This window comes from Vitis vinifera, chromosome 17 (genome assembly GCF_030704535.1).
Source record: "Vitis vinifera cultivar Pinot Noir 40024 chromosome 17, ASM3070453v1".
Taxonomy (NCBI): Eukaryota; Viridiplantae; Streptophyta; class Magnoliopsida; order Vitales; family Vitaceae; genus Vitis; species Vitis vinifera.
The window spans coordinates 9,595,082-9,608,376 of record NC_081821.1 but is presented as its reverse complement, the minus strand read 5'-3'; the positions used below and the strand labels follow the sequence as shown (position 1 = coordinate 9,608,376).

Sequence of the window (13,295 nt, the reverse complement as noted above, 5' to 3'; positions counted from 1 at the left end):
AACCCTCATCAGAGGAATTACCATCATCAGTGTATATATATAATCAATTTAGATCAAATCGTCTCTTAGTTTATTCACTTTTCTAAGATGGTATCAGAACTGTTCATCATCTCCTCTGGTTTCTTTTTCGCAAACACTAAGTTTAAATCCTTAACATTAGATGTTTTGATCCCTTTCTCACCTATTTCCCTTTTTGATTTTTTTTTTGTTCATCCTAATTTTTTCACCTTCATAACTTCAATTGTTTTCTCCAAATCGCTAGGTTTTCTTTCATTTTTCCTTAATGAGCTTACCATTGATGGAAGGTTCTTTGATTTCCACCTCGCATGGGGATTCATGCTCCTCTTCACAATTCAATCTAATTTCTTTCATACATCTAATTTTTATAAAGCTCAACTCGAACAATTTCCTACCATGACATCACCAAGTGGAATCAATAGTCAGGGGTTCCTTGGTACTAATGAAGATCCACCAAAATTTATCTCTTCAGAGAATCAATGTATAGAAAAGATCAATCTAGAATTTCTTAAGTGAGAACAACAAGACCAATTATTTGTTTCTTGGTTGCACTCGTCAATATCAGGAAATATCTTCACAAATATGGTTGGTCGTGAAATGACTTATCAAATTCAGGAGAAATTGAAGTTATATTTTGTTTCCCAAATAAGAGCTAAGGTGAAGTAGTATAGAACATGATTGCTCCAAACACCAAAAAAGGGTCATTCTCTATAGACAAGTATTTTTTGAAGATAAAAATTTTTGTTGATAGCTTAGCTTCTATAAATTACATTGTATCAACTGTTGATCATCTTGAGACAATTTTTGAAGGTTTAAGCTTAGAGTAAGATACATTTATTACCTTTGTTGTGTTAAAAACTGATCCATTCACTATTGATGAAATAAATTCTTTCTTGCTTGCTCAAGAAGGGAGAATTAATACAAATAACAAATCTCTAGATTCATCTCCTAGTGACAATATGACTATTCATAATCAATTTAACAATGATAAGAAAAAAGTTTGTTTTATATGGTCAAGAATAAGGCCAGCTCTTTGAACAACATAGTTCTTTCAATTAGAATCAATAAAACAATTTTGGTAACTCTGGTTTGGTTTAATACTGAGAAAAATTTTGGGGTTGAAAAGGCTTTGGAGGTCATAGATATGGTAATTTTGGTGGTAGATTTAGGAACGTTGGTGGCTATTTTGGTAGCAAAGGTAGAGGAAGAAGATGACAATCCTAAAATTTTAATAAAATGCAGTGCCGATTGTGTGGTAGAAGGGACCATGTTGAAATGCAATGTTATTATTTCTTTGATTAGTTGTTTGAGGATCCATCTCCTCCTCAAGGTTCCAATCCTTCAAACTTTAGGCCACATAATCCAATGACAACAATGCTTGCTACTTTAGAATTTATCAATGACATAAGTTGACACCTTAACTTAGGAGTAATAAACCATATCACCCAAGATGTCAATATTTTAATGTCTAAGATTGAATAAATAGGTCATGATAGGCTTTATATGGGAAATGACTCAGGTTTGTCAATTCAACATGTTGGAAACTCTTTCATTCTCCATTTAATTCTAGAAAATTTTCCTTAAATTAGTTGCTTTATATTCCTTTTATAACCAAAAACCTATTAAGTGTGTCTAAATTTGTGAAAGACAATAAGGTTTTCTTTGAGTTCTATCCTAGCTTGTGTTTTGTCAAAGATTAGGTTTTTAAGCCAGTTCTCATGCAACGGAAACTTAGACAAGGTCTTCATGTTTTCAATACCTCTAATATGAAGATTCTATTAAGAATTTTCAGTCTAAAACTTGCCGTATTTCAAATGTTCCCAATGTTTCATCTCCTAGTTACTTTTTTGTTCAAGTTCTAGATTATACTCCATCTCTTGTTCATAAGAATAATGCACAAAGTGCTCAAATATCATGTAACTCATCTTCTCCTTTGGATGTTTGGCATAGTAAGCTAGTCCATCCCTCTACTAAAATTGTAAAGGATGTGCTTCATACTTGTAATCTTCTTGTTCTAATGAAATTCCACATTTTTGTTCAACTTGTTACTTAGAGAAAATTCATAAATTTCCTTTCTGTCTTTTTGACACTTAATATTTAGAACCATTGCAACTCATTCATTTTGATTTATGGGGTCCTTCACCTATGCAATCTTCAAATGAGTACTTCTATTACATGCATTTTATGGATAAATACTCTAGGCTTACTTGGATCTATCTTCTTAGAAATAAATTTGATGCTTTTCAAACTTTCCTTAATTTTCATGTTCAAGCTGAATTGCAACTTGGCTATAAACTCAAGATCATTCAAAGTAATTAGGGTGGTGAATATTGAGTATTTATTGGTTATCTCAAAACTCATGGCATTGTACATAGAGTTTCTTGTCCCTATACACAAGAACAAAATAGGATAATTGAGAGAAAACATAACCGTGTTGTAGAAACTAGATTAACACTTCTAACAAAGCCTCAATGCCCTTTAAGTACTAGAATGAAGTCTTTAGAACTGTTATTTATTTTATAAACAAACTTCCAACACGTTTTAAACAATAAAACTCCTTTAGAAACTTTGTTCAAAACCAAACCTGATTACAAGTCTCTCGAAATCTTTGGTTGTTCATGTTTTCCTAATACTCGTCTATTTAATAGATACAAGTTGCAAGCTTATATTCAATAAAACAACTCATTATAGGGCTTGAAACAAGCAAATTGTAATTGGTTTGCCAAGATTATAGATTCTCTACTATTTGCATGATACAATCAATCAAAGTTAGAATACAAACTTTTCTCTAAACATACAACCCATGATTTTGTTTTTATCCTGATTTATAATAATGATGTCGTGGGAGGAAATAATTTGGAGGACATCCAACCTTTGAAAATCCTAAATGATATGTTTAACATCATAACCTTAGTCTACCTAAATGCTTTCTTGGTATTGAGATTGCGCATTCATCATAAGGAATTTTTCTTGGTCAACAAAAATATGTGTTAGACATTTTACATAACATGGGAATGTTAGGGTATCAACTTGCCAAGACATCAATAGAGTAGAATTTAAAACTTCATCTAGATAATTAAGATTTTTTATCAGAGCCAACAATTTATCATCAACTTATAATACACTTGATTTACTTGACCATCACTCAACCAAATATTTTCTTTACAATTAACATTCTTAGTTTATTTATTTGAGCACTCAGAAACAACATATTGATGCCATATTGAGAATTTTATGCTATTTAAATGCCAGTCCTAGGAAAGGTATTTGTTTTTTGGCATCATCAAGTTCATTGTACCTTATTGTCTATGTTGATTCCGATTAGCTTGGTTTTCCCATTACTTGTCAGTCTACAAGTGGTTATTGTATTTTTCTTGGATCCAATCTCATCTCAGGGAAAACCAAGAAATAGATTGTTGTTTCTAGATCTTTAACTAAAGTAGAATGTAGAGCAATGCTACAAGCAATTTGTGAATTATAGTGGCTAAAGTTTACCTTGGCCGATTTTGGCATCATTGTATTGTGACAATCAAGTAGCCCTCCATATAGCTTCCATTCCTATTTTTCATGAAGAGACTAAACACATTGAGTTGGATTGCCATTTTATTTGTATTCAAATTCAACATGATTTACTCAAAATATCACAACAAACCATTTAGGAGATGCATGTCTTTACCTAACACCTATCAAGTGTTTACACCCTCATAATGACCGAAGATATGAATAATTTCATGTGAATAAGAACATTTTTTCTCATGAATATATTCGGTGTGTGAACACAAGGAGAATCAATTATTTCCAAGCTTTCTTATAAGGGTGTTTGACTATGAACATTAAACTGAATGAATAAAGGTGATAAAGACTAGAAAGTTGGATATGAAAACACAAATTCCACCTAAAAATAACATTTTACCAATGAATATAGCTGGTGTTACATTTGACGCAAGTAGAAATACTTATTTGCTAAGCTTTCTACATGGACTTAGATAGAACTACTTATTTGCCAAGCTTTCTACATGAACAAGCATTCTACATATTCTTGTTAATTAAAAAAAACATAGAATTACTCTGAGGATTCCCACACACATTCTTCTCAATATCTAAGGAAGTAACAGATACGTACCTTATCTTTGTCTTATAAGTTATGAGAAGGAGGGGAGATTTCTCATGATACGTCTCCAATTCATGTATGGGGGGTGGTCGGTGGGAGGTGTGGCATGCACGTAGGACAAAAGGGAAGGAAAGAAGAAGATTGAGAACAGGGACAAAAGACTGAAAAATCATGAGTGCAATAATTGTCCAAAAGTGAGACACAACATGTGAACGTGAAGAGGATATTCAAGGACGTTTCCCTGATGTTATGCCTCGCCTTTGGAATCGTGGGATGACATAAAGTGGTGTCTACCTTTTCCTGCCTCAAACCGTGGCGACTGTGGCTGGCGCCAGTCACGGACTGTAACAGTCCCAACATCACAACTAACTATATAGCCTTTTCCATCTTCAATTTCGTAAGTGAATCAAGGGAACGTACCATTCCGAAACCTAGACGTGTTGGCTGAGGATGTATTCTGATGTGATTTTTTTTCATCATTTTATTTGGTCGGAGAAAGATGGAAGTTTCTTCAACAATGTCGGCTAAAGGCCTTCCAACTGTTTCAACCATGAAATAGCCATTTGGGACTCCATAATTACAAATCTTTTTCTCCTTCGAGGCACATGCACGCCACAAGAAATGAAATCATTCAATTATTTTGGGATTCGACTGATGAAATTTGTAAAATAATACGTACGTGGGTCTTACTTGCCCTTGAAAGCACTTTTCCAATTCCATCAAAATCAAATACCCGTGTAATATAGATAGATATGATCATGGTCGGAAGAATGTGAAAAAAGATGATGTATCTAGATGTGAAAAGGGTGCATGACAAAGACCAAACCAAACACTATTGTAATAGTTTGGTACGGTATGTGGTCAATATCATTTAAGTTTTCAATGGATGATTGCTCCAAGGAAAGCATTCCCGAAATACATATATAAAATAAGAAAATAAATAAAAAAATTTGTTCTTTCAGTCAAAGTCAAGTTAGTACATTTGATTAAATTTTCTCCTCCTAGTGATAGTAAACACGTAACTCTCATTGAAATTTTTTAAAAAATTGGTTGAGAATTGAACTAAGAATGTATGGGATTCTTTTTAAATCTATAGAAAAAATGGTCATGTAGAGATCAATGTCCCAATTTATGAAATCAGGAAGGTTGACTGCATAAGCATTCAACTATATATTTTGACGAAGCGCTTTGAACCAGTGCTTTCGATAGGCTGATAGCATGCAAGAGGGTCTAAAGTGGAAAATATGGAATAAAATGAAAATGGGTCATATATTTCATACATGGAATTCATCAAAACTAGAATAGTGTTATGACAAATTCCAGGTGGTTGGAGAGCTCTTGAGAGTTTGCATGACATCAAGGATGCCGTCAATGGGCAAGCGGGCATTAAGGCCAAATTTGCATTCACATTAATATGTAGAATCAAAAAGGGTTCTAGAAAATATTTTTGTTTTCCCTTGTTTTTCCTTAGTAACTCCCCTCTTTTTTAGGGTCAAACAATTATTATTTAATCAATTATGTGATATTATTGCAGGCAGCAATGCTATGTGTAACAAATAATTTACATGGGCAAGGTTTAATGATGGATGGATTTCAGCCTACTTTCTTTACTGAGGAATTTTTTATTCCAAGCCATGAATGAAACTATAAAACATGATAAACATTTTATTTTCATAGCATAAATGTTTTAACTTTTATTTTCACATAGAAAAATGGAGGAAATTCGAAAGAAATGACTTTGTTATAGGAACATATTCTTTCATATTTTTCTTAGAGAGAGAGAGAATTTTTTTATTTTTTATTTTTAATGATTGTGTAATAGCAGTTTCTGAGCAGTAATTTAACCCCTGTTCCCCAGGTCGAATTAGGTCAACTTATACTTGGACACCCGAACCCAAACAATAGTCATTGCCTCATTTTAATTGTTAAATAAACTTTTGCACTACTTACCTTCATAATTATGTAAATAATTTACTTGTAACTTCTTTCTATTTGAATTAGGATAGTTTATTTTATTTCTTCAAGAATTCATTAATTTCGTGTATATATCCAAAATCTTATATGTAATATCCCATATTGAATAAAGGAGAAAGTTATTGAGACTATATATGTATGAATTATTCTTAAATTTATAAATGTATTTTAAAGACGAAAGAGCCTTTTTAGGTTCAAAACGAATAATATCTATACAGTTGTTATAATAATGTCAAAGTTAGTTTAGGATTGATTTGATCTTGTAAGGGGTGTTTGTCTCTTACATTATAAGTTAGCCATTGTATTTGAATCAAATTTTTAACTATACAATAAAACTAATGAAAAGATTTGTTGAAAATTATGAGTTTGTCACTTAAAATAAAAATACAAAATAATAAGAATAATAATTTATATCATATTAGTTAATCAAATAAAAAGGTGGATGAAAAGGCTATAAGTGGATGATCAAAATGGGATAAGGTTATGATCCACATGGATTCATTACATTTAACTAAAATAAAAAAGAATTATATTAATTTCTTATTTTATATTTTATAGCCAAATTAAAATCGATTACTAAAGAGAGCTATATGATTGCAAATCTAAAATCACCAAAAAAAGAAAAAAAAAAAAAAGAAGAAAAAGAATAATATGAAAAGGAGGATTGTCAAAAATACTCTTGATCGATCATTTGATTCAGAAATGGAATAATTTGATTATAGAAAACTACACCCTGATTCATGCAAAACAGTTGTCAGATATTTGATTTCTAGAAACAAGACGTAAAGATGGGATTGATGAGTGGTGGGGAGTGGCCGGTGGAGGCGCGGAGTCAAGGGTCAGCAAAAAGCTAATCCATCTCAATTCTCACACACCAAAATAAGTGGCTTCACAACTGCAACAAAGGTTGCCTTCCGGATTTTTGTAGGGGCCCATGCAACGTTGACAAAGACTCGATGCTTTGGACCCCTGGGATCCCAAAAGAACTTATTATTATATATTATATTTTGTATTTTGTATTTTGTTTTTGTTTTTGCTTTTTTGGATCAAGTATCATTTTTCTCTCTCTATATATACCATGAGCTCTGGGCACTCGGTCCAAGTGTCTTTTATCTCGGCCCCCTCTCTCTCTCTCTCTCTCTCTCTATCTCTATCTATAGGTCTGTACAGAGGAAAAACAGCTTAGTATTCTGCACTGATGACCAAGATGAACGGGCCTCCGCTGAAACCAGATCGAAAGACTACAGAGAGGAACAGAAGAATTCACATGAAGAGCCTTTGCTTTAAGCTTTCTTCTCTCATCCCTCCCAATCAATTCAAAACCTCTAAGGTTCAGCCTCTTTTTCCTTTCTCTCTCTAACGTGTGTTGAAGATGTTTCTGAGCTAATCGATTTTCTTTTCGTCTTTCTTCTTTATTAATGATTCTTCTAGCTAGGCATACCGGCTAAATTAAGCTCTCCCTCAGTATTGCGAACTTAAAATGGGTTCTTTTGAAATTCTAACAGGAGAGTAGAAGAAGAGCTTGTTTGGCAGTGATTCAAGGAATCGTTTCTAATCTTTCTAGCACTTGAAAACAATTCTTTTGGTAAAAAATTTCATCTATTAGAAAGGTTAAAAGTCCTTGATAGAATCACCACCAAACGGATTCAAATTCGATTTTGTTTTCTGGGTTTGAGCTGATTTTGAATCTTATATCATATGTGGTTTTGGTCTTCAAGAAATAATTACTGAATTAAGCTATAGCATACGTAGCTGGGAAGCGGACTTCAAACCAGTGGACGCTATAGCTTGGCATAATCTTCACATTTTCTGGCCTCTCTTTAAGATAATTAAAATTTGAATAAGCTGTATAAAGAAGTGCAACTCCTGTTTTAGTTAGTTTTGAATGGATGATGTGATGAGTGGAGCAACGTAGCCCTCATATTTGTACAATTAATTTGGTTTGAATATATTCAAATACCAGTCCCACCACATGTCTCTTCTAATTGTGCCCTCGATGCTACGACATTGGCCATGTCCTGGGAAGGTCCCTACAATTTTTGCAGCTAGCTACCCAGGTTTTAAATTAACTACAGATTTTAGATATGAAGTTTTGGGTTGATAAACCACAAAGGCTATTGCTGAACCAATTCTCTAGTCCTGGGTACATGTAGCTGAAAAGGGCTGCCCACTAAGCCTGATAAGGATTCAGTGTTTATGGATCAATTTAAGCTTGTCATGGCTACCATAGTCATACAAGTAGGTTGCATTAAACATTGTGAAAATCACTTCTACCTGTCTGCTTACCAACTTATCTTTTGGCTATGCTTTCCAGAAAATATCTGACAAGAACTCCGGGATACTATATTTTTATTGCTCTTCCTGTTTAGGGTTTTTTTTCCCCTCATTTGATTGAAGTTTAATTAGTTTTTTTTTTTTTTTTTTTGCCCTTTTTTCAGGACATGTTATCACAGCAAGACCAGCTGGAGCAGGCAGCAAACTACATAAAGCAACTGAAGGAAAGAATAGAGGAATTAAAGGGGAGGAAGGAGCTGGCAACGAGGGTTGCAGGAACAAACAATAATCTCATCGACGCGGTGATGATTGGCTTGAGATTGCCGGTGATCGATTTGAGGGACTTGGGTTCTAGTCTAGAAGTGATGCTGATTAGTGGGTTGAACAAGAACTTCATGTTATACGAGGTCATTAGTGTTCTTGAGGAAGAAGGAGCTGAAGTTGTGAGTGCTAGCGTTTCAACTGTGGGCGATAAGGTTTTCCACTCACTCCATGCCCAGGTGAATTTTACTACTTCGCCATCAATCCCTCTTTCCTTTTCTATATAAGATTAATAATTCAAGCTTCATGTACTCACAAAAGGCGACACTTTCTCTCAATGAATGTTGCAGGTCAAAATCTCTAGGGTTGGTGTAGAGACTTCAAGGGTCTGGCAGAGATTGCAGGAGTTAATCTACTGAACTTTTCCGAGTTGTTTGAGCAAGTTACTACACTATGAAGACTACCTCCACTCAGAGAATATGGCCATTAAGAGTCGTTTACAAATAATTCTAGGAAGCACTTCTGGCCTTTCTAACATTTAGAAAATTTTTATTTATAAGTATTAGAAAGGTTAAAAACATTTTCTATGGAGGGATCTTCACATCTCCACTCTCTAGGCCAATTCTATAATTCAGTGAATGTAAATTGGGTGTTAGTATGTGATATCTTATATCTAGGTTGTGGCCTAAATGGTTGAGTGTAAAATGTTGGGAATATGCTTTTAATGATATGGATTCAGTGCTTGCTTTGTAGTTTCATTTTCTCCATTTTATGCATTATTAGCAACCACAGCACACATCTCGTTTTTAATACTTAGAGCTCTATGAGTTAAAATTGGACTTTTTCTCTTGAATCGGCTTCCATCAATAATTTCATCTTCCCCTTCGCTGTCTGAAAAATGCTACGTGCACATTCAAACTCCATTCAAACCAACACCCTTGACTGCGCCACGTAAAAGAACAAAACCCATGTCTTCACAAAACTACAAATTTAAAAAGTTGGGTGTTCACAAATAGTGGAAAAGAGTTGGCTCTTCAAGTACATGAGAAAGAGGATAAGGTTGTTGTGGCCATTGATGTATATAGAGCTAGCTAAGTTCTAAAACATTTTGGGGGATTTAGAAGGAAGCAAAAATGTTCAAGAAAGTGTGATGAGCACGAGTTCGAATTGAATTGAGAGTCGAAGTCATTGAGCCACGTTTAATTCAACTCTATTCTGAAGTTGTGAGGGAGAGAGAGGGTGTCCGGGCCCGGCTTCCCAGAATTGGGGCCTTACGCGTCATCTGCGCTTTGTTGTAAGGATAGCGTATCAGTCAGCTCTCCCTTGATTTTGAACCATCTTTGCAAAATCATCTCTACCATGATACTGTGGGAATGTTACCTATTTTTAGACGTTACGACCTTTTCCAAAGTAAAAGTAAAATTTTTTTATATGAGGGGTTTTGTTTTTTTTTAATTTTTAATCTTTAAGGAAGTCATTTTTTTTTATTAGCATAAACTTTTGATTTCACAAGAGTCAATTCAAACAAACATAACCTTATTCACAATACTAACAACATAGCGGGTAAAACTATATATATATATATTGGTAGCTAGGAATCTCACGAATAGAAATAAATCTCTTTAAAAGAGTTATGCATATTTCACCTTTTATTAGAGATTTTTTGCCTACGTGGTTGCTTAGGTAGTGTAGCAGATGTTAAAGGAAAATAAGTTTATCATGTTTAGTTTTACTATAAAAAATATGAAAAAAAATTAAATATAATTAAAATTATTAAAAAATTTGTATATATTTAAATTATTTAATATTTATATAAAGTAAAAAAAATATTTGAAATTATATATAAAAATAATTTATTGAATTTAAATTTATTTTTTATTTTTTTTATTTTTCATTTCCTTTTATTTTCATTTCTTTATATTTTCTTTCTAAGTTTCCGAGATTTCAGCATTGTATGCAAGAATTCTATCTCGGCGCGCGGCCACAATAATCATGTTCACATCTATGCAAATTAAGAGTTAAAAGCACCCAAAAATAACTTATTGAATGAGTCATCACAATATTTATGACGAGATTCCATGAAACATCTTCTATAGTTTTTAATGTATGACGACAAAATCATGTGCTGGTGCATCATCAAGTTTACAGATACAGTTTCAATCCAAATTCCTTTTGGTCGAAGTTATTACATACGAACTTCCAAGAGACATGCATTGATGATGAGATGAAATATTGGTTAGGTTTGTCTGATGTGAGTTTGGATTACTTCTGATGATGACACTAAATTAAACATAAGAGAGTAAGCTAGTGTTTGTTTTTTAACTAAATAGAAAAAGTAAAAAACATCATCCAATATAATTAAATTAAACTTATTGATAATAAGTTCATTTTATCTATACTAGATGATGTCAACATGTTACTTTTAGTTGAATAGAAAAAGCTAAAATATTTAACTTTTTATATTCAGTCAAAAAACAAACACCACCTACGTAATGATTGAGGTGAAAAGCTGCTTTAAATGGAGCTTCATTGATAAGTTTCAATTGAAGGAGTAATTAACTAAGGCTTGACTAATTCCATCAATTGAGTACCTTACAATGGCATTAAAAGCTTTGGTTCAGCTTGTTTTAGGTGTTGCTTGATCACATTTCTTTTTCTATTTTTGTTAGTTTAAAAAGTTTACTTTAAGAAAAGTTTGACGTTTACAAGCCCTACAGGTCTTGTCTTTCTTACCAAAAAAAAAAAATGGAAAAAGAAAATGCTTTTTCAACATTGAAGAACACTAATGTGGTGTTTGTTTTTTTACTTAATTCTAAATAGAACCTTAATATTTAATAATGTAAATATTAGGTTGTTTATTTTTGTAGTATTTTATTTTTATTAAATATTAAAAAGTAAAAAAAAAAATCAATATGTTATTTTTTTTATTTAGAAAAAATTATATATTTTGGTTTTTTCTATCTGATAAAAAGTTTATAATAAGTAATGAAAAAGTAGAAAAACAAACAACCTAAATTCTAAAACTAAATTGCTTTCAGCAAAAAGCCAAAAAAACAAACACCACCTAAGTCCGATGGAGATATGTTCTTCTATGATCATTAAGAACTATAATTTACCCATTAAAGCCCCAAACCTTAATTTCAAGGATAATTATCTAGTGTGAAGTTTGAATTAGTTTTAATGCGCTTCACTCAAAATAACGAGGGTCGAACTGTAAATATTTTTTTATGGATGAATGAAGAGTTTGTCATTATTATATATTTAATTTTTTTATGTTTTAAAGTTTTACTTTTTTAAAGAGTGTGATCGTAGTTAAAAGAATTTTTTTTTATGGACTTTACCATTATAACTCTTCTTGTTCATTTTTTTATTAGTGAATTATTAAATGTTGGTATACTTTATGGACATAAAAATCACATTGATCGTTGAATCACGTTAAAAATCTCATGTTCATTTTTATTTTCTATTCATGTGTATATATACTTTGGTTAACAGTTAAAAAAGCTGACAAACATTAAGATTGATAAAACACAATAGTTTTGTTTTAAACTACGCAATATAAATTTCAATTTTTTGACAAGCTCTATTCCCACCCTTTAAGAATTAGTTTTCTATGATTAAAACCACGTTTGCAAAAGCATTAGAAATACTATATTAAAAATGAATAAATATTATAATGAAACAAAATAACATCTTTCATTATATATTTATTTTTTTTTAAAAACGAGGGGATCTCATACTCTAGGTTACATTTGGAAACTTGTACATAAAATAGTAGATTATTCAAGGTTTCTATTCCCTTTACTACTCAATTAAAATGTGGCTTAAACGTGTGAGCAAATTAAGCAGATAAGATCCTACAATATTTTATTTTATGCCACTGGGATTACCACTAAGAAATTAATATATAGTACAAAATGAAGTGATGAACATCTTGGTTACAGCCTCCTTTGAGGCCGGCCTTGCCTCCGACCACATCATGATGGATGAGTCTGCAATTGACTAATCTTTTCATATATAAATTATATCACATTTGCAATTGTTTGTCCGCATTCGAGACAAACAACCATGCAAAAGCTTAAAGCCTTGTCCAAGAGTTGGATATGATAGTGTTTTTTTTTTTTTTTTTAAAAAATATATATGTTTGATAAAATTTCAGAAATATTTTTTAAATTTAGAAAAATTAATTTAATATTAAAAAAAATTATTTATTATGATATCATAGAAAAGAGTTTCTGACATTACATAAGTATAAACTCTTTTTAATTATATAGATGCGTTTTAAAGTCGTGATGATATTTTTAGGCTCAAAATTGACATTATTTATAAGATTAAATGCTAGTAATTATATTTATAGTGTTTTTTTAAGGAAATACTTGATAAGTAATTCATTTTGAGTAGAAAAACAATATTTTCATTATAAATATTTCGAATAGAAATACTTTCAAACATATTAATGGATAAGAAAACTCGATTGTTAATTATCTCAAATTCTCCAATGGAGATCTCCTTTATTCATTGACTTTTGATGGCATGCTCTTAAAACACAAGGCAAAATGGCATACTTATTGGGTGGGGAATCCGGGCTTGATGAGTATGTCGTAAGGCCTGATAACCATTGTCACCAATTCTTAAATTTAAGAACAATTAATAATAA

General features: G+C 31.9%; 1 protein-coding gene across 1 annotated transcript; it reads left to right on the top strand.

Annotated features, from left to right (window-relative positions):
- Positions 1-7,203: 7,203 nt before the first annotated feature.
- LOC100253569 (transcription factor bHLH162) lies at positions 7,204-9,396 on the top strand. Its single transcript, XM_002279805.5, has 3 exons — positions 7,204-7,433; positions 8,542-8,877; positions 8,989-9,396. Exons 1-3 carry the CDS (start codon positions 7,302-7,304, stop codon positions 9,055-9,057), a joined length of 537 nt encoding a protein of 178 aa, XP_002279841.1. The 5' UTR covers positions 7,204-7,301; the 3' UTR covers positions 9,058-9,396.
- The last annotated feature ends 3,899 nt before the right edge of the window (positions 9,397-13,295 follow it).

What these genes read in the sequence shown, in the direction of transcription:
- LOC100253569 (XM_002279805.5), top strand. Translation starts at nt 7,302, where the DNA reads ATGACCAAGATGAACGGGCCTCCGCTGAAACCAGATCGAAAGACTACA. An exon ending in ATCAATTCAAAACCTCTAAG is followed by an intron (nt 7,434 to 8,541) that starts GTTCAGCCTCTT and finishes CCCTTTTTTCAG; the next exon opens with GACATGTTATCACAGCAAGA. An exon ending in TCCACTCACTCCATGCCCAG is followed by an intron (nt 8,878 to 8,988) that starts GTGAATTTTACT and finishes TGAATGTTGCAG; the next exon opens with GTCAAAATCTCTAGGGTTGG.